At 35.3% G+C, this 22,755-nt stretch overlaps 1 protein-coding gene across 1 annotated transcript in view; it reads right to left on the bottom strand.

The window, feature by feature from the left end:
• The window catches only part of NME7 (NME/NM23 family member 7), a 262,781-nt gene that overhangs the window by 111,042 nt on the left and 128,984 nt on the right, over window positions 1-22,755 (bottom strand). Inside the window, 1 exon segment of the mRNA XM_047783988.1 lies at window positions 22,588-22,689. Within this exon segment, the coding sequence (XP_047639944.1) occupies window positions 22,588-22,689 (102 nt within the window).

Here is a 22,755-nt window from a genome sequence, read left to right as displayed (position 1 = left end):
TTTCTGTGAATTGTTCATCATTCTTTTTTTATTCTTCTTCCTTTTTGTCATCCTTAAGTACAGAATTACAACCACCTCATCTTTAATTATACCTAATTTCAAAGGAAAAAGGAGACTGAATACTGAAGAATTCCCCTGGTTGACTGTCCAAAGAGATCTGCGTGACTGTTGAAACCCAGCCAAAGAGACCCATCCCAGTCAGATAGAGGTTTGAGTTAAACTTCCAATGGAATTTTCTCATAAAAACGGCAAAATCTTCATGAAAGAAAGTACACATATACACAGTGGAAACTCTGTTAACTAATCTCTGGTTAACAGACTGTCCAGATTACCTATGCCATACATTCATTCCCTTGTGACACACTTTGATGAGAGGTATGAGCACACTGAAGTCCATGGCAGTAAGCTACTTTCTGGTAGCACATCTCTTGAAGATTTGTTCAAGCAGTCCTACTTATCTTCTGAGAATTTCAAAAGTGAACTACGACATAAGAGAACCTTACTCCTCACTGGGTTTTGAAAGCTATGAGACAAACCTAGCATAGAGGATTCAGGGGGAAAATTGCTCGTCAAGAAGAAAACTTAGGAAATGTGCTAGAGGCAAGTGGTTTGAAGAGGAGCTTATACGTGGGAATAGATTAAATTAGGCAGACACCCTAGAGAAAAGCCTCGACATTGTTCTCTATCATTATTCCTTTTAAAAAAGATTGGTGTCTCCTTTTCTAAGTGTTCTCTGAGCCTGAGCTTGATGAAAAAGGGGACAGCTTGGTTTGAAAACATAACTACAGAGTCTGTGGTGGCTCCTCCAAGTCCCTTAGCCTCTTCTATTCATTTGGAAAAACCCCAATATTTTGAATTTTTGCCATTTCAAAAAATGATAATAGGCCCAAGTTAAATTATCTTAACAACATCAGAGAGCCTTTGACTGAGAAAGAAGACCACTGGGCACTAGATAAGGCTTGCTTCATAGGATTACTTTATTTGAAGAGAAAGTAATAAGTCTTCCATTCTCCTGGAACATGTTAACACACAGGACTGGTATTACATTGTATAAAGAAGAAGTGATAGGATTAATGCCAAACTGGAACAAAGAAAGAGATGACTCATTTTTTTTTTCCAAGGTTGAGAATACTAGCCTAGTACTTTGAGCTTTAGAAAGTAGGCGCACAACTGGGAAGTAAGGAAAAAGTTAGTTCTAAAGGTAGGCTGAGGCATAAGCCCAAAGAGAATACAATACTGACCAGTGTCCTAAGATATCTACGTAAGGACCTTGGTGCTCATTACCAATATTAGTAATCATCATCATCATAATTATCATCACATTGTCAATCAATTATTGGAAGGAGATGAGGAAATTAAATGGGAGAAGCATATTATAGTTAAACAGGATGATCAGAGTAAGTCTCTTGAGAAGGTTACATTTGAGTAGATACTTCAAGAAGGTGAGGGAGTTAAGACATGTGGGTCTCTGGAGGACCAGAATTCTAGGCAGAAAGGACAACCAGTATGTGTGTGTGTGTATTGTGTATATATATGTGTCTGTATGTGTGTATATGCATGTTTGTGTGTATATATGTGTATATGCGTGTATGTGTGTGTGTATTTACATTTATATGGGCCTTTGTGTAGGAGCATCCCAATCCAGGGACCATACACTTGGCCTAGAGGCTTCTCACATATCATGTTGACTGTATCTCAGAAAGAATACTCAGCCATTTGCCAGAGATAATTTTGTTTGTTTAAAGATCCATATAAATAATTAAAGGTAACAAATACTCAAAATCCAGTGTGATTTAATACTGATTAGGATTATCAGCAGTTGGGAGGCCAATTTGATTTATCAAAATTTCAAAAACCTGGCTATGGATCCTCTAATGCAACTAGATTCATAAAAACATATGAGAAGATTCAATGACAAAGGGTTTCTTGCCAGTACTGAATCAGAGATATTATTTTTGTGGGCCCTTTGCTAAAAGGAACTTCCTATTTACTATCGTAGGCTTTAGAATTAAGAGTTCAAATCTGTGAGTTCAAGTCTGTCACTTAACTGGGTGAGATTAGGTCACACACTGACATTCTCTCAAGACCTCGGTTTCCTCATATGTACATTGGAATAAACCATAATTATCTCACAGGATTGCTGGGAGAATTAAATGACTAAAGGGCTTTTAGCACAGGAATTGGCAAATACAAATGCTTAGTAAACAGTGGATAGTATCTATCACTATCTGCCCCCTTTAGAATGTCAAATCTGTTTAAATGGCTTCCTCACTTAAAGATTTTAAATACACCAAAACTAACAGATTTCAGATCTTCTAACAAAGGAACTAGACTGATAGACGGTATAAAGAAAAAATACTTCTAGTTACTAAGGGAGCCTGCCAGTACATGTAGTATTCCTGTTCCCAAGAAAGAATTTTATTCTCTGAGTCTTTCCATTCACTTAGGTGAATCAGCAAAGAAAGAAATGGAGGATCAATCACAGGTAACTTATAAGACCTTCAAACTACTAAAGGGAAATGGGAACAAAAATGATATAAAAGACATGAAAAGGGATTAAAAACTTTAAATATAAAGGCTAAGTTATGAAATAATATAAATAGGCCACAGTAAGGTGAAAACATACACATGATAAAAAGCTAAAAATAATTATATTATTTATAAAAACCATAGGATCTAGCATAAAACCCTACAAGGCCAAAAAGATAAAGTAGGTAATTCCTTAGATTTTAAAGACACTTAGACATACAGAAACAAAGCAAGTTCTTTATACCAGTGCAGTCTAACAGAACTTTCCATTACAAAAGAAATGTTCTATAGTGTAAGCCATTGGATATGCTGACTAACTCTTAGCCACACGTGGTATTAAGCACTTGAAATGTGGCAGTATAACTGAGGAATTCAATTTTTAAATTGTATTTAATTATAATTCATTTAAATGTAAATAGCCACATGTGGCTAGTTGGTGGCTACTGTGCTGGCCAACACATCTATAGCCAGAAGCAGTTCCCACAGCCTGTGTTCAGGGCTAAGAGGAGGCCCCTTCCTCTACTGAAGCCCTTTATTAACTGTGGCCCCTTGGCAGCCTTCACATACCTCGAACTTGCAGGCAAGGAGACACTAGATAGCACCCCAAACACAAGGCTGAAATGATTTTCCTTCTTTCTGTCTTTGACTCGGCTACAAGAGGGAAAATGATATCGCGTATTGATATCATGTATTGTATCCTACATGATACAATATGGACACTAAATAACCTTTTAACAGAAAGGAGAAAACCATGTTAAAATGATTCAGTCTCACCTCTAGCACTGCCATTGCTTTCTGCCCCTTTACTAGAAGTTCACTGAAAGAGTAGTTCTAAGCCCTTAGGGGTCAATATTCTCTGAGTGCCATATGGTGACTATCTTAGCAATTCATCCTTTTTAAATGTCTGGTTTATTTGTTGCCTTTCCCGTCCCCACAGAAAACTGCTTGAAAGAAGCAGTTACTATTCCAATGCACATTCCAAAGCATCTTAAATAATAATTGATACTACAAATAAATTGAATATACTATGTTTTCTCCAAATCTTTCATTGGATAAGTTGGATACTTTCAAAACTTTACCCTCTTTACTCCAAGGTCAGTATTACCAAAATGAAATTCAACATTTTTCACTCAAATTGGGTTCTCCTCATGTATTCTTAGTTTAATTAATGATACTAATTATTACTTATTATTGAAATAGCCTAAGATAAATTTCCTTTAAAAGCTAGCAGTCATCCTTGATACTTATTATACTACGGTCAATGAATCACCAAGCACTGTGGATTCTATAGCCTTCTTTAACATCTTTTTAACCTGCCCTCTCTTCTCTACCTGCCCTGCCACTGCCTTAGTTTAGTCTTTCATCACTTTTTATCCACATTGTTATAGGATGTAAAATAAAAATAAAATAAATGGTAACTCAATTAAACAGAATTTGGAGACCAGAAGAGGGAGCTCTCGTGCCCTGTGAAGAAAGCAGAGGCCACAAGGAAGAGACTACTGAAAAGCACTGAGTTTAATGAAAAGCCATAGACTCTGTTTACTAAAGCCCTCCCACTGTCCTTCTCCTCCTTATAAAAGTGTTATCTTTCCTTGCCAAGTGGGGACTTGCACATGGTTCACCATGGTTACAAACTCCAAATTACAATTCTGTACTGATACTGAATAAACCCATCTTTGTTAGAGAAATACCTGCAGTCTATTTATTTCCACTCAACAAGGACCTTCTCTTTGCCTCTAAGCAAGCTGCCCTATAACAGGTCTTCCACACTACTAATATTAACTTACCTAATGCAAAAATGATCGCAGAATTGCCCTGATGAAAACTCATTAACTCCTCCTCACTTCTCACCCCTCAGCCTTTGGAATGAAACCCAACCCTTTAGTATAATTTATAAAGCCTTTTCTAAACTGGTTCTTGCCTACCCCTTACTGCATGGTACAATGAAGCATGCAGTCATAACTCAGGGTAAAACAGATTAATGATATTCTAGCCAGCGACAACTCCTACCCAAGACCTTAGTTAATCCTAAAATACCTGAGAGAAACATACACACAAAGGTTTAAAACTGTACATAATAATACTTTATCATTTGTATTGTTTACCCAGTGTAACAGTTCCAGTAATCTCAGACTATGGGAGAAGGCTCTATATTCATAAGTAAGGTCTCCTGGAACAGCCTTGATCTGCACTTCCCAAGATGGTAGCCACTAGTCACATATGGCTATTAAGTACTTAATATGTGGCTAGTTCAATTTGAGATGCATTCTATGTATAAAATAAAGGCAAGATTTCAAAGACAGTAAAAAAGAACAAGTGTAGTTTCTCACACAAGATCCAGAGTTTCCTGAGGGAAATAATATTTAAGGCAGATGGGAGAGATTTGATCTCCCATTAGAAGCCAGCTCAAACCATGCCCTCTCACCCTACTGTGATAAACAGGATCTCTTCTTTGCCTAGGTAATTACTGTCTTCAAATTATAGCCCCAGGCATCATTTCCTCAGGTAAGTCTTTCCTGAATAGCCTCTTCCCTGGCCCCCACCTCACTTCCTCTCTACCCAACATTGGCTGAGTTGTATGTTCTTTCTATGTATTTCCTCAGCATCCTGTGCTTTTCTTTAAGATAGGCTTATTATCATATCTGATTGAAGTCTGTCTGGTCCTCCCTTTAGACTGAGAGCTCCTTGAGGGTCCAGACTGTGTAGAATACATCTTTGAATCCGCAAGAGATAAGCATGACAATGTTCATGACAAGTCTTCAGTAAACGCTTGAACTTATGAATTAAAGATTGACAGGTAAAATGAATAGGATATTTACTGTGAATCCCACATTCTGAAACATGTTCTACTTTCTATCTTCAACTATGAAGAAGCTATAGAAACTTGATGTAAGGAAGCTCAGGAAGATGATCTGAGACTATTTTCCCTTATTTATCTATCGTTTTGGTTCTCATCCTTCATGAAAGATTTTCATAACTCATAACATTTAAGTATTTATATGCATTTCAGTTCCAAACTCTACACTTTAGCTTTCAATACTCTTTGTTGTTTTAGGAAATGGGCCTCTATTTAATATCACTACTTGTAAACAAATTCTAGCAAAAGGATAACATAAATTAAGCTGATTTCAAAAACTCACCAATTTTTGGCTTTAAAATTAAAGTTAACTAACCATCTCTGGAGGTGGGTGGAAGCAGGTTAACTGTTGTTCTGAATTTTTATACCTTAATAAAACATCCATTTAAAATTTTTTTTAAATGGATATGAATAGTTAAACCTTAGTTACAGAGTGGTTTGGGGAGATATCACACAATAATATGGTAAATTTTTTGGAGTGATCTACCATCTTGGTTTTCCTGGAGTTAAGAGATTTATCAGAACTCTGCTCTTTTGGTACTAAACCTAGGAGAGTCCTAGGCGAAAAAGGACAGTGCTAGACACTCTAGCTGGTAGACAGCATTGGCATAAGTGGTTTCTGTTTTGTTGTTTTTCTGTTCAAGAAATAGCTCTTCATTAAAAACATGGTAGTTCACAACAGGATTATTTTTCAATGCTGAATCACTTAATAGATATTATAAATTATTACATACAAATTACTTCAAAGTAAGTCAATTAGTTTTGCATAGTATTTTTGCATACTACTCTACATTCCTATTATACTTGGAATACTTTCAATGTTCCTATTTTAAAAATGCATTTAAGCCACTTAATACTTTTCTGAAAATGTATTTTAGTTGTTTTTATATTTTCCAATATCAGTAAAATACTCGATTATCGAAGGTTCCCAGGCTAGGGGTCGAATTGGAGCTGTAGCCGCCGGCCTACGCCAGAGCCACAGCAACGCGGGATCCGAGCCGCGTCTGCAACCTACACCACAGCTCACGGCAAATCCTGATCGTTAACCCACTGAGCAGGGACCGAACCAGCAACATCATGGTTCCTAGTCGGATTTGTTAACCACTGCGCCACGACGGGAACTCCTCTTTTTTATTTTTTTATTATCTGTTTTCAATTAAAATGTAATGTTGGTGCTCTGCGAGGAGGCTATGTGAGCTCTGTTTCATACACACACCCCCCACATTTGTTTTGTTCAATGGAATATCCCTAGTACCTAGAATAATGCCTGGCATACAGTATGCATTCAATTATTCATGGAAGGACAAATGATTGAAAAGTAATTATTAAGTCCCTTAAGTCAGCTTCTCTTTCCTCAGCTACCTTCCTGGGACCTAAACTCTAAACTGGAATTGTATTTCTTTTAAGATAAAAATAATGCATTCTGTTTAAAAAGAAAAAAAGAAAAGGAAAAAACCCTAGGAAGTCATAACATATTTCTTCTGAGTAGTAATTTGCATCTCAGTGTGAAACTCTTGTGGTAAGAAAACAAGGAAGCCTAAGCCCAAGATTCTGAGACTGTGGAGAACTGAGGAAGGAGGCAAGGAATATAATCTATTTCTTTCATACTTCCAGTGAGACTTAGAACACAAATGTGGAAGACAGAGGAGAAGAAAAAATGCAGCAAGAAAGGATACTGAAAGTGGTAAGGGCTGTATCATAGAAGACTTTGCATCCTTTCCTTTGAAAGATGAACATTAACTGTAAGCAGTAAGGAGCCACTGCAGGGCTTTAAGCTTAGAAGTAATAATTATTTATATTTTAGAAAGAGTGTTGCATCAAGAATGTCAAAGGTGCATACAAAGAATAAGACTACAAAATGGAGAAAATTTAAGAGCCAACAGAAAATGAGGATAAGCAATAAACTTAGTACCACTGAGGATGAAGATACTTATACAAAGGGTATATGTTATATGACAGGGACACAAATATGTTGGGATAAAGGAGAAAAGAGAGTTTAAGCTGATTCCTCAGCTTCCAGGTAGAATGATATTAGTGGCATTCATGATAGGAGACTGTGAGAGGAGGGAGAAATGCACATGAAACAAAGACTTTTAGAAGCACATGGAATGTAGGAGAAAGGGCTGGGCTGGAGTTATAAATTTGGAGTCATCAACATGTTAATTGCTAGAAAATGTACATATTAATATTGATATTATCACCCAGGGAGAGATCACAGACTTAAGAGATAAAAGGATGAGGTTCTTTAGAACACACAGCTCACTTAAAAAACAGATAAGAGTGTAGCCAAGGGGACTAAGATAGATGAGTCAGAAAGAAGAGGAGAAGAAGGAAAGAACAGTTGTTACAGAAGATAATGGAGGGAGTTCTGACTTCTAGTCATGTAGAATTTCTTTATACTGAACAAATATACAGATAACTAAAAATTGTTGTCTCAATTTTGGGTGATTTTACACACACACACACACACACACACACCAATGAATCAAAGAATTCAATTCTTGAAAGAAAGGAACCCCACTGAGATTCACATTTTATGTGTGTGTGTGTGTGTGTGTGTGTGTGTATGTAGATATACTGGTATCAATATATATCTTTTTCCATGAGGATACTTGCCAGTCAATGTGAGAGGCAGAAATTACTGACCTGAGGAATAATAAAATGTGGTTTGGTACAGATGATAAATCAGGTAAAATCCTAACAGGAGGAAGGCAAAACAATTTGTAAATAAATTCCCCTCAAATTCTTGATTGAGCTCTACCATGCATGTGTGGGGCAAGATTCCAAAGAGGCCAGGAGAAAAACAGTCAGAAGGCTGAAAGAACTAAGCACTGCACAACAGATATTCACTGCAAGAAAGAATGTGGATTTTGAATCTGTCAAAGTAGAAGTCTTGAAAAACACCTTGGATTGAGTTTTCAATTGAAATCTCAAAGGGCTATGCCTTAAGAAAAAACTCCATGCAAAGAATTAGGAAAACCCTCTGGGACGAAGGGAAATGACAAAACAGACGCACTCTGACAAAACCCAAAACAAGTTATTTAACTATCTGCAAGAACAATCCAACACTCTTCACAAGAAGATAACATAATTCACAGTTCATGCAACATATCTTACAAATATTCCAGTATATAACCCCAAAATACTAGACTGCCAAAGCAGTATGTAATCTATAGTCAAGAGAAAAACTGCCCTAGGTCAACAGACTCACAAACAAAACAGAAGCTGGAATTAGCAGCCAAGGACTTTAAAATAGTTATGATAAATATAATACAGAAGTCACAGAAAAAGATGGATATAGTGTGTGGAAAGATAGGAAATTTAAGGAAAATTATGTCATCTGTAAAAATGAACCAAATCCAATCTTAGAACTAAAAATCACTATATCTGAAATCAAAATCTTAATGAGATCTGTAAATTCAAAGACAGATAAAAATAAATCACCTAAACTGAAGCACAAAGCGAAAAAAAAATTTTTTTTAATGTACAGAGCCTCAACGAGTTGTATCAAATCATCAAACACCACCTTTCTTAAATAACAACAAATGTTCGAAGACAGATATAATTGGAACTGAATAAGGAAAGGAGAGAATAGGAAGGCTAAATATTTGAAGAAATATTAGCTGAAAATTTTCCAATTTCATCAAAAAGAGCAATCTAGGAGTTCCTGCTGTGGCACAGCTGGTTGGGGATCTGGAATTGTCTTTGTGGCTGCGTGGGTTCGATCCCTGGCCCAGAACAGTGGGTTAAGAATCCAGCATTGTTGTGGCTGTGGTGTGGATCACAGCTGTAGCTCAAATTCACTTCCTGGCCTGAGAACTTCCCAATGCTGCAGGTGCAATAAAAAAAAAAAGGAAGAACAATCTAAATCTATTAGAATCTCAGAAAATGACAAGTAGGCACTAACAGTCAAACTGTGGAAAACTTAAAGCCAAACAGTAATTAAAGTTATGTGTATTGGCAAAAGAATTGATAAACTGATTAATTTAACTTAACAAATAACATTTGACTGTATATTAAAGTCTTCCCTAACAAAGTAAATTAATTAAAAATTAAACTTAGAATATACTTGAAATACAACTTTTTATATAAAGAGCACATAGAACACAGTAGAGAACTGATAAGATATAAGACAATTTATCAGATATAAATAATAAGAAATATGAAGAAAGTTCACCTTTATAATTAATACTAAAACAATGAAATCACCATTTCACCTTTTAAATTAGAAATATTTCACCATAATGATCTTCAATATTTATAACTATATACTCATATACATTGCTGGCAGGAATGTAAATTGGAATAAACTTTCTGGAAAATAGTTTAATAATGCATACCAAGTCTTAGGATAACGATACCCTTTGTTTCAGAAATTCCATGTCTGGGAATATCTTCTAAGGAAACAATCAGAGATATAAAAAAGTATACATAAGAATGTTCAGAGGGAAGTGAAGTCAGTTAGCAACAGGCTGAATAAGACCTTCCCTCATCATGTCTCTCCATCAAAAACAATTTGGCATTCAACCTGAAAAAGTGCCTTTGCTGAGAGCTGTTGACTCTGGCACCCAATGTCAAGGAAGCTGGGAAGAGTCTCAACCATCTATGCACTGGACCTAGCTTTGGACATTGCCCTTGCAAATCTACACCAGCTCTCGTCCCCTCTTAGCCACAGATCATAAGCCCCTGGAAAAAGCTATCTTAGATAATCACCCACAGATGAGAGCACCTTTGTGGAAGTCTAGGTCTCCAGCAGAGAAGTTCTAGGACACAGGTGGAGTCAAACAGTACAAGTTGGACGCATTGGAATGAGTAAGATGAATAGTTTGATTTTACCTGGATCACTCCTCCCCCCAAAGCAACACACTCAGGGCCAAAAGAGATAGTCTCAGCCTGTGATTTCTACTCAGGAGGGGAGAGTGAAAGTCTGTGAGTGAGCACCCAGCTCCCCTAGCAGTGCAAGAAGGTACCAAAGAATCCCATTTCTCTCTTACCCCATTCAAAGTACTGAACTGTGAGCTGTATAATGAGAGGGTGGGAACAACTGGGAAAGCAGCATATAGGAGCACTAGAAGGATATGGATCCTAAAAACTCTGTCACAAATTCCATTAAGAAACCTGTCCATGAGCTGCTGAGTATGTCTCACCTGAGGGTCCCACCAACCAGCACAGGGGCACAACCAGGGCTCACATGTGCCTCACCCACAAACACCTCCTTAGGTACTCCCTTGTGTACTCCCAACAGCAGCAATGAGAGCATTTCAAGCAGATGGTTAGTGAGCCAATAAAAATCTATGAGCCAGGGAGAAATCACAAACTTAAGCATTAGCATAATCCTTGAAAAAGCAAAAGGCAAGCTTTTGGCATCCAGCCTGGTGCATTTCAGTATCAAGAGAAGAAATACAAATTTAAGAATTCTGCCAAAAGAGAGGGCAAGAAGCAGGTGTTATCCATACAAGTTTCAAGGAAGCCTAGAATCCCTAACAAAACTGATGGAAGATATTCTTGTCCAAAGGGCAGTTAGTAAAGAAGAGATGACTTACTTCAATTGTGAAGACAGCAACACAAAACCTGAAGACATATGAAAATAATCAATAAAACATGACATAACCAAAGGATCACAATGTTCTCGTAACCAAATAGCCAGTCCCAAAGACAGAGAGATCTGCTATTTACCTGATAAAGAATTCAGAATACTCGTTTTAAGGAAACTTGATGAGCTATAATAAAACACAGGAAGTCAACTCAACAAAATTACGAACACAAGGAGTTCTCTGGTGCCCTAGCAGTTAGGCATCCAGTGTGGTCACTGCTGTGGCTCAGGTTTCACTTCTCAACTGGGAACTTCCACATGCCACGGGAACAGCCAAAAAAAAAAAAAAAACCACTAAACAAAGAACAGACCAGAAAATATGGAGCTGAAGAATACAATTAATGTAAAGGAAAATGCACTAGAGATCATCACTCTCAGAATGAAACAAGCAGAAGAATCTTTGAGTTAGAAGATAGGAACTAGGAAATGATCCATTCAGAGGAGAACAAAAAAGAATCCAAAGAGTGAAGAAAACCTACATGACCTACAACATCAAAAGAAATAATGTGCAAATTATTGGAATCTCAGAAAGGATGGCTGCGAATTTCTCAAATCTACAAAGAGATTTGGATATTCAAGTTTGTGAAGCTCATAGGTCACCAAATAAGTGAAACCTAAACATATCCTGACCAAGAGATATTATAATAAAACTCAAAAATCATAGACAAAAAGAAATGTAAAAGCAGTAACAGTAAAAAAAGATTGTAACTTGCAAGGGACCTCCATAAAGCTATTAATGAATTTCTCTACAGAAATCTTTTAGGTCAGGAGAGAGGGAGATGATATATTCAAAATGCTAAAAGAAAAAAAAAAACTCTCAACCAAAAATATGCCATCTAGCAAATTTGTTATTCAGAAATAAAAGAGAGATTAAGAACTCCCCCAGACAAACAAAAGCTGAGGGAATTCATAACTTTGAGACTTGCCTTGCAAGAAATACTTTAAGTTCTTGAGGCTGAAATGAAAGGATGCTAAGGAGTAGTATGAAAATATACAACACATGGGTAAAGGTAAATGTAGAGTCAGCTTCTGAATGCTCTAATACTGGAATATGGTGGCATATTAACCACTTAACTCTAGTACAAATGTTAATGAATAAGAGTATTAAAAATAACTATAATAATTTGGTAAAATATACATAATACAAAAAAGTAACCTATGATATCAAAAATAAAAAAGGGGAGAGTCAAAGGGTAGAGATTTCATATGCAATCAAAGTTAAATTGTTACTACCATAAAACAGACTGTCATATCGTTAAAATGTTTATGTAATGCTTATAGTAATCAAAAAGCAAAAACTAGTGATAGACAATCAAAAAATAAAGGGCAGGGAATCAAAGTATACCACTATGGAAAAATCATCAATACACAGATAAAGCATCAAAAGGGAGGAGAAAGGAACACAGGACTGAAAAAAACAGTCAGAAAACAGTATGATGGCATTTGTAAGTCCTCACCTATCAATAATTATTCTCTCTACATATGAACTGCATCCTCAAAAGGCATAGAGAATCTGGATGTATTTAAAAAAAAAAAAAAAAAAAGACTGGACCATATTCTTCCTACAAGAGATTCGTTTCAGCTTTAAGGATATACATAGGCTCAGAGTGAAGGGATGGAAAATAATCTCATGCAACTGAAAATGAAAGAAAGCAGTGCTAGCAATATTTATTCAGTAAAAAATTGATTTTAAGCCCCAAACTAGCAAAAACAAAGATTATATAATTATAAAGGAGTTCATTCATCAAGGGGGTATAACAATCAGAAATATATATATATATGTACAAAATATATATATATACATACAACTAATATCAACGTTTTATATACACACATATCTAACATCAAAACATGTAAATATATTAAACAAATACCAACCAATCTGAAGGGAGAAAGAGACAACAATATAATAATAGTAGGGGACTTCAATACTTTCAACAATGGATTTATCAGAGAGTAAGTTAACAATGAAATGTTGGAGTTGAACTATACTTTAGACCAAATGAACCTATGAACATTCCGTACAAAAGAAGCAGAATACACATTCTTTTCAACACACAGAGGACTTTATCCAGGATATATCATATAATAGGTCACAAAACAGGCCTTAGTAAATTAAAGAAAGTTGAAATCACACTAAGTGTCTTTTTTTGTCTTTTTTTTTTTTCACTTTAGGGCCACACCCATGGCATATGGAGGTTCCCAGGCTAGGGGTCTAATCGGAGCTGTTGCTGCCAGCCTATGCCACAGCCACAGCAATGCCAGATCTGACCTGCATCTGCAACCTACACCACAGTTCACAGCAACGCCAGATCCTTGACCCACTGAGAGAGTCCAGGGATTAAACCCGCAGCCTCATGGTTCTTAGTCGGATTTGTTTCCGCTGCACCATGATGGGCACTCCCCAAGTATCTTTTCTGAATACACTAGTGTAAAACCAGAAATCAATAACAGGAGGAAGCTGGAAAATCCATAAACACCAAAAATTAAACACTCCTGAACAACCAATGGGGCAAAGAAGAGATCAAAGGGAAAATGAAAAATATCTTGAAATAAAAGAATATGGAAATACATATTAAAACTTATGGGGAAAGTCTGGAAAGTGTTTGAGACTTGCCTTAGGTGACATATATTTCTCTGACTCCCTCCCTTCACCTCTATTCATGGGGAGGTTCATGTCTTTTATTATACTGTATGCCTTGGTCTGTGCACTCGGCACTTTGCATCCTACTTTTATAAGTAATTATCTCTCCCTCAGACACCAGGAAGAAGTTTCTTGCCCAGACGCACCTCGCCCCACCCCATATACTGGTTCTCTAGTGCAGGGTCTGGTATAACTTACAAGTTCAATAAATCATTGTTAAATAATTGCATACAAAAAAAGTATAAGATGCAGCAAAGGCAGAGCAAAAAGGGAAATTCATACAGATAAGTGCCTATATTAAGAAACAAGAAATATCTCAAATGAGCTAAGTTCTACTGCTTAAGGAAACTAAGCAAATGCAAAGTTAGCAGAAGGAAGAAAATAACAAAGGCCAGAGCAGGAATAAATGAATTAGAGACCACAAGTACAGAAAAGATGAAGCCAAAAGCTGTTTTTTGAAATGATAAACAAAATTGACAAACCTTTAGTTAGACTACAAAGAAAAAAATAAGAGAACACTCAAAATTAGAAATTAAAGAGGATATATTACACCTGACACCACAGAAACATAAAAACTCATAGGAAACTATTACAAAATCATATACCAACAAACTGGATAACCTAGAAGTGTTGGATAAATTCTTAGAAATATACAACCTACCAAGAACGGGAGTCCCCGTCGTGGTGCAGAGGAAACAAATCTGACTAGGAACCATGAGGTTGTGGGTTCGACCCCTGGCCACTCTCAGTGGGTCAAGGATCTGATGTTGCTATGAGCTGTGGTGTAGGTCACAGACACGGCTCAGATCCTGCATTGCTGTGGCTGTGGGGTAGGCTGGCAGCTGTAGCTCCGATTAGACCCCTAGCCTGGCAACCTCCACACGCCGTGGGTATGACTCTAAAAAGAAAACAAACAAACAAAAAAAAAAACCTACCAAGAAATAGGAAATCTAAATAGACCACAATGAGGAAGACACTGATTCAGTAAAATCTTTCAATGAAGAAAATCCTAGGACCAGATGGTTTGGTGAAATCTACCAAATATTTAAAGAAGAATTCTTCTTAAACTCAGTTTAAGAAGTTCTTCTTAAACTCTTCCAAAAAACTGAAAGATAGGAAGGAATGATTCCAAACTCATCCCACAACAAAATATTAGTAAACCAAATTCAACAATATATTAAAAGGCTCATACACATTGATCAAGTGGAATTTATCCCAGGGGTGCAAGAATGGTTCAATAATCTGCAAATTGGAGTTCCCGGTGTGGCTCATTGGTTAACGAATCTGACTAGGAATCATGAGGTTGCAGGTTCGATCCCTGGCCTTGTTCAGTGGGTTAAGGATCTGGCATTGCCATGAGCTGTGGTGTAGGTTGCAGACGTGGCTTGGATCCCGCATTGCTGTGGCTCTGGCGTAGGCTGGCAGCTACAGCTCCAATTCGACCCCTAGCCTGGGAACCTCCATATGCCATGGGCGCAGCCCAAGAAATAGCAAAAAGACGAAAAAATAATAATAAGAAGATGCAAATCAATGGTATCCATCACATAAACAGACGAATAAAAATCATAAAACATTTAAATAAATACAAAAAAAGTTTCTGACAAGATTCAACATCCTTTTATAATGAAAACTCAACAAAGTGGGTATAGAGGATGCATACCTCGATATAATAAATGTCACATGTGATGAACCTACAGCCAATACCATATCCAATGGTGAAAAGCTAAAAGCATTTTTTTCTAATATTATGAACAAAACATGGATGCCCACTCTCACTACTTTAACTGAGAGTACTGGAAATCCTAGTCACAGCAATCAGACAAGAAATAAAAGTAACTATAAATTAGAAAGAAAGAATTAAAACTACCACTCTTTGCAGATAACATGATACTATACACAGAAAATCCTAAAAACAAAAAAAAAAACCTAGTAAAATAAATAACTGAATTTAGTAAAGCTGCAGGAATAAAAAAAATAAACATACAGAAACCTGTTCAGTTTCTATACACTAATAGTGAACTGACAGAAAGAGAAATTAAGAAAACAATCATACTTAAAATCACATCAAAAATAGTGTAATACCTTGGAATGAAGCTAACCAAGGAGGTAAAATACCTGTACTCAGAAAACTATAAGACACTCATGAAAGAAACTGAAAATGACAAAAAAGGGAAATATATACCATAATCTTAGGTTAGAAAAATATTGTTTAAATGTTCGTACTACCCAAAGCAACCTACAGATTCAATGCAATCCCTATCAAAATCCCAATAGCACTTTTCATAGAAATAAAACAATCTTAAAATTTGTATGGAAACACAGAAGACCCCAGATAGCCAAAGTAATTTTGAGAAACAAGAACAAAGCTGGTGGCACCATATTTCCTGATTTAAAACTATAGTACTAAGCTATAAGTAACCAAAACAGCATGGTAGGGGCATAAGAACAGACACACAGATCAATGGAGCAGAATAGAGACCCCAGAAATAAATCCATTCATATAAGGTCAATTAATTTTTGACAAAGGAACCAAGAATATACAACAGGGAAAAAACAGTTATTTGTTCAATAAATAGTGTTGGAAAAAGTGGACATCCACATGCAAAAGAATGAAACTGGACACTATCTTACACCATACACAAAATGAATTAAAGACCTAATCCATAAAAACTCCTAGAAGAAAACACAGGTGATAAGTTCCTTGCCACTGGTCTTGGCAATGGTTTTTTTGGGAATCTAACAGCAAAAGCAAAGATAAACAAGTGGGACTACACCAAACTAAAAATAAAAGCTTTTTCACAGCAAAGGAAACCATCAACAAAATTAAAAGGCAGCCTATTAAACAGGCAAAGATATTTGCAATGATGTATCTAGTGGGTTAATAGCTAAAATATATAAAGAACTCATACAATTCAACAACCAAAAAACAAACAACTACAATTTTAAAAAAGGGGCAGAAGCCCTAAATATACACTTTTTCTTAGAAGACATACAAATGGACAACAGACACATGAAAAGATGCTCAATATCATTAATCATCAGGGAAACACAAAACTACAATGAGGTTATCACCTCACACCTGTTAAAGAGGCTATTATTAAAAGACAACAAATAAATGTTAGTGAGGATGTAGAGAAATGGGAACACCTGGGTACTACTGGTTGGATTGTAAACTGCTACAGTCAATATGGAAACAGTGTAGTGATTCCTCCAAAGAATAAAAATATAACTGCCATACGGTCTACTAATTTTGCTTCTGGATATACACACACTCCAAAAAAAAAATACTAATTTGAAAACATGCACATACTTCAATGTTCATAGCAGGATTATTTATAATAGCTAAGATGTGGAAGCAACCTAAGTGTCCATTCATAGGTGAGTAGATAGAGATATGAGATTTTATATACACATATATGTATATAAAAACATAATGGAATATTACTCAACCATAAAAAGAAATCTTGCAATTTACAATAAAATGAATAAATAAAGAGAATATCATGCTATTGAGTTAAGTCAGGCAGAGAAAGAAAAATACCATTAGATCTCACTTATATATGGTATCTAACAAACAAATGGAACAAATAAAAAAAATAGAAATAGATGAACAGATACAAACAGAGCAAACTAGTGATTGCCAAGAGGGGTGAAGATTGCTTGAAATAGGTGAAGAGGATTGATAGGTACAAATCTCTAACTATGCAATAAATAAATCATAGCGATACATAAAGAATATATATAAGCATAAGGAATATGGTCAAAAATGTTATTACTTTCTATGGGGACAGAGGGTTACTAAACTTATCATCATGATAATTTCATAATGTATGAAAACATCCTATCACTATGTAATACTCTGAAACTAATATAATATGTAAGTAAACTATATTGCAATATTTTAAAAAAGCATTGAGTCTGTCTATGGGAGAAAACTGAGAAATAACTGACAAGAAGTTGAACTCTGAGGCCAGGCATTGAGTAAAGCTTTCACGGATATTATGGTAAGAATTGGGATTAAAAATAAGGACTATGATCAGGGTTTCCAAGTTGTCAGTGAATAAAGAAAGGTGACCAGAAAGTCAATAGATGACAAAAGCAACAACTTCCAAGCATTTCTCTTCCAACAACTTCCTGCACATTAATGAAAAAGAACTACCTTTTGAAATATTATGATACTTCTACTTTAATCCTAGATAACAGGAAAAATATACCTCTGAAAAATCAAATGAATGCAAGACTTCATTAAGATGTGAAGAGCCAGGAGTTCCTGTTGTGGCACAGCAGAAATGAATCCAACTAGGAACCACGGGGTTGTGGGTTGGATCCCTGGCCTCACTCAGTGGGTTAAGCATCCGGCATTACCATGAGCTGTGGTGTAGGTCATAGATTCAGCTCAGATCCAGCATTGCTGTGGTTGTGGTGTAGGCCAGCAGCTGTAGCTTCAATTGGAACCCTAGCCTGGGAACCTCCATATGCTGTGGGTACAGCCCCTCCCCCCCAAAAAAGATAAAAAAGGATGTAAAGATCCACTTTAATATTTTGCGTATGAAAATGACTCCGTTCAATCTGATGATGGGGTAAAGCTTTTCAAATTATGAAAGCAGATGAGTTTAGATATTCACTTGACAAAAAAATTCTGATTCTTTTAAAAGAGATCCTTCATATAAAATATTTTACAAACACATTTTTCATTAAATAAGACATACTTATGTTTAATTATTTTGGCTTGTCACCAGTCCAAGAACAAACATGTTCTGCAGTTTTTCCAGACAATTTACCACTTCTTTGGCGACTATTTCAGTTTCCTAATGGCTTAGCAGGAAAACTGCCAAGCAATTTAACAGTGAAATTCTTCAGCAGATGCAATGAAAACCTCTTCCAGAGGTTTTAAAAAGGTTTTCTGCGTAAGTGAATATATTTTCTGCAGGTATTGTGTGGTGAATGAATACTCCCCTAATTGTAAAGAAACTTGTGATAAATACCATTCCATGCAGTAGTGACCAACATTTTTTAAACACTCTTATCAAATATATTGAAATATGTTTCTAATAGATTACATGTATTTTTATCAGTCTATATATTAAATTTATAAAAACTTACTTTCTTATTTTATGTTGTAAATAAATATAAATGGAAAGTCTAATATCCCTCCCCAAAAGGAATTGTTTTGTGTCTCCCCTTCTTTTTGGAGACCGCTTTGAAGAGACTGGAAGAAATTCTGTTCATATACATGAGTGTTTCCTTCCAGCTATAAGACCATAAAGAGACAGAATCTCTGCCAATAGCAGTTATCAATGATGAAAATAATGTCAATACACAATATGTATGGTTGACCTTTGGACAACAAAGTTTTGAAGTGTTCAGGTGGACTAATATGCAGATTTTTTTTTCGACTACACAACTTGCAGTTGGTTGAATATGCAGATTCAGAACATGGATTTGGAGAGTTGACTATAATTATACAGAATTTTTGACTAGTTGGAAGATTGGTGCCCCTCCACTAATTTTTCGAGGGTCAGCTGTATAGTTACAAAATGGTCTGATGATCACTGTTAGGCCGAAACTTCGTTTGAATCAACTTAGAAAGTAGTTTTACATCTTAGAAAATAATAAAGAAAAAAAGGACCCACTTTGGTAGATAAAATACATCTCAACAATGAATTGGCACCAGTTGTTAAGTAGGCATAAAAATTAGCTGGTCTATTCATTAATTCATCAGATATTAATTGTATGGCTATTAGTACCTGGCATTCTTCCAAGTACTAATTATATTGACATGTATTGTAACATGGGCTCTTATTTTATATGGGAATGACTAAGCAGTGAAGAAAAAATTTCTGAATTATTTTAATATAGTACAATGCATAGATATACATTGGCACATGTGGCAGTTTAAAGTGAGATTGCTATTTAATTATCAATTCTATCTCCTAGAGCTGGACCATAAGTTCCTCAGAGATAAGAACTGTATCTGTTTCATCATTACAATAAACCTGGTAGCAACTAGTAGAGTGACTGGTATGTAGTAAGCATTCTATATCAGTTTACCAGCAAGGTGAGAGAAAAGGGAGGAATAGAGGGGAAGAATAAAATGAACTAAAGTCTGAGACCAAACCAAAAGAGACATTATTATTGTCCTTAAAGTTTGACTGTAACTACAAATGGTATTTCTTCTGATTTGAAAATACCCATCAAAAGCATTCAGTCCTGCTTGAAATCTTATAACTAAACTTAGAAATAGTCTATAATTCAGGATTCTAAGGATCAAGGGAGAACTCAGTTTCAAATCAGCCCCAACTCTTCATTTAAAAGTTTTATAATAAAAGTTTTATAATAAATTTTAAAATATTTTTGTATTATAAAAGTAATATAAATACTTTAAAGAAAATTTCTAAACTATAGGCAAATAAAATTTAATATCATAATCCTTTCACTCAAAGACAGCCACTGTTAACATTTTATATGTTAAATTATTATCAAATTTTAAAATCCATGTGGTACAACTTTGTATGCTTCAATAAAGGGCTCATAAACAACTAAAATGAAAAATTATAGTAAAGTAATTCCAACCATGCTTAATGATGCAAGACTTAGGACCCTGAAAGAGATTATGAGCTCCTTAAGAAAAGGTACCCTGTTCTAGTCATTTTTATTATGGCCCAGCCAGGGGACCAGGCAGTGAACCTTGTACACACTATTTACTCCGTAAATGCTCACTGAATATCTAGAAAGAAAGGGGAATAGCAACTTTTTATTGCCAAGATGCTTCCTTCTATGATTACTCATCTGTTTACTTCCCAACTCCTCCCCAATGACCTCATTTGCCATTCATTGCCCTGTCGTTTAGCTTTAGCTACAGTAATAGCTTGCTGCAGCCCAAAAGCAATGCTGTTTTATCCATTCATAACTTTAATCATATTACTTCCCACCCTCTTCACTTACCTAAGTTCTACTCATGCCTCACAATTCACTTCAGATGTCATGTTCTTCAAAAAGTCTCTCCTAACTCCATCATTCATCCCCAAAGCTATGTGCTATAAACACAAACATCTAACAAAGCACTTGCTTTGCAAACTAACTAACCACTTATATATCTGTGCTCACTCACAGACTATAAGCTCTTTAAAGTTTCTATCTTAGTAGTTACAAATATCAATACAAGTTCAATAAATATTTATTGAATGAATGAAAGAATTTAAATCCATTCCTTTTTTTCTTAGTTTTTCTCTTTAATTCGCCTCTGTTTGGTCAGGTGATCACCCACAAATTTAATTACCTTTAGGAACAAATGAACCAAAAAACCCACCCTGGCCATCAAACAAAAATCAAAAATTTTAAAGGGCAAAAATTGAGTTCCATTTATTCATCTACCCAAAAAGTATTCCTTCCTAATATCTTATGATTAATTTTAAATAAACACCTAACATTACCACCACTTTCTCTTAATGTTCTCTAAATCAAAATCACATTTCAATAATCATTCTTTTACAACTATACATATTACTTTACTTCTTTCTCCCAGAAAAGATATACAGTAGGTCCTGCCGAGTCTTTTTCTGCTGATATCAGAAGGTCTGTTCCTTTCCATTTCCAGAGCCTTTGCCTTTTATCCCTTACAATTTAGTTTGCTCTAACTGCACCAAACGAATAACTTACTATACTTAAATTACATACAAGGAATTCCTATTATACAGTATTCTAATTATACAGAATCCACAATTTTTAATCCTGGCTTTTAAAGCTATATATGCTACACTCATCTCTACCAGTATTCCTCACCTTATTTCCTCTAAGAAAACATATTTCCTGGTGTTTCCAAGTATGCACTTCCCATTAAATCCAAGTAAATATTCTTGCTGTACACAGTGGTAAATTTCAAATTCCTTCATTGTTACCTTTGTACATATTTTAGAACTTTCCCTATTCTCATTGTGCCTTGATATGTCTTTAAAATCCATATTTATATCTCTCTTCCTCTAACAAAGATTCCTTAATAACCTTCAAGTCATATTAATTGCTTCTTTAATAAGCAACATTTCAACATCTGCATTTTACCTAAACTAACAATATTTTACTCCTTACTAGTATGTTGCTCTGTGTTTGGAACGTTCTTTACATATGCACTGTTCAATCATTTAAAACAGGTGTACTGTTCTCTACAGGGCTTACACTAGCAGCACTTTCATACAAGTTAATTCCTTAATAGGTGTTTCTAATTTATTATCTTAAATTTAAGGAAACTCAATAAATGCTGTCTGAATTAGATTAAATTGATTTGGCTGTTCTTCATCAATAAAGTTTACAAGTGCTAGTGAAATAAAAGAGACTACATTTAAACTATATTTAAACTAGCATTTAAAATCAGCAATACTGCCTATAGTTCTACCCAGCTTATAATATTTGCATGCAGCCTTTGCATATGTATTCAAATGTTACTTTGGATTTTCAACCCCATCTCCCTCTCCGTTCCCCTCACCACAAAATGTCCATGTGAAAACCTGAAGCAAACTAAAAGCCATACTGCAGAATATTACTTTTCACATAGCTCCACTTCTCATATTTATTTACATATATGATATGAAGCCACTCTATCAATATTCTTCACATTGACAGCTTTATTTATGGCCTCCCTATATCAAAGGATAATTAATACTTCAAATAATTTCTATCATATATCTTAATAAATTTACTTACCTACACAATTTAGCAAGAAGAAAAAAATAAAATGCCACAGTAAATGTTTCTGTCATTCTATTTGTCACTAGGCTAATAAAAATTCAGTTTGGGGGAATACTATATTAAGAAATAAATGATGTTAAATGCTATTTTGAATAAAAATCTGTACCTATTATATTCACTTTGTATTATTTCTATTAAAGAACAAACTAAAATTATCAAAAACCTGTTGAGATATTTAGTTAATGGATAAAATCAACTTGCTTAATATTTTAAATAACTTACAGGATCAGCAGGTCCACAGAATTCTCGAAATGTCATTGTAGGGTTAGTCTGTTGAATCTCCATGGCTACACAAGGGCCAGAATACATTTCTGTCACCATTTCCTGCAATATATAAAATAATATTGACAAATTAGTAGAATGCAATATTTTAATCCTCCTCTTTTAATT

The sequence above is a fragment of the Phacochoerus africanus genome, chromosome 6 (genome assembly GCF_016906955.1).
Source record: "Phacochoerus africanus isolate WHEZ1 chromosome 6, ROS_Pafr_v1, whole genome shotgun sequence".
Classification (NCBI taxonomy): domain Eukaryota; kingdom Metazoa; phylum Chordata; class Mammalia; order Artiodactyla; family Suidae; genus Phacochoerus; species Phacochoerus africanus.
The sequence above is the reverse complement of the archived record's forward strand: the minus strand, read 5'-3'. Positions and strand labels throughout refer to the sequence as shown.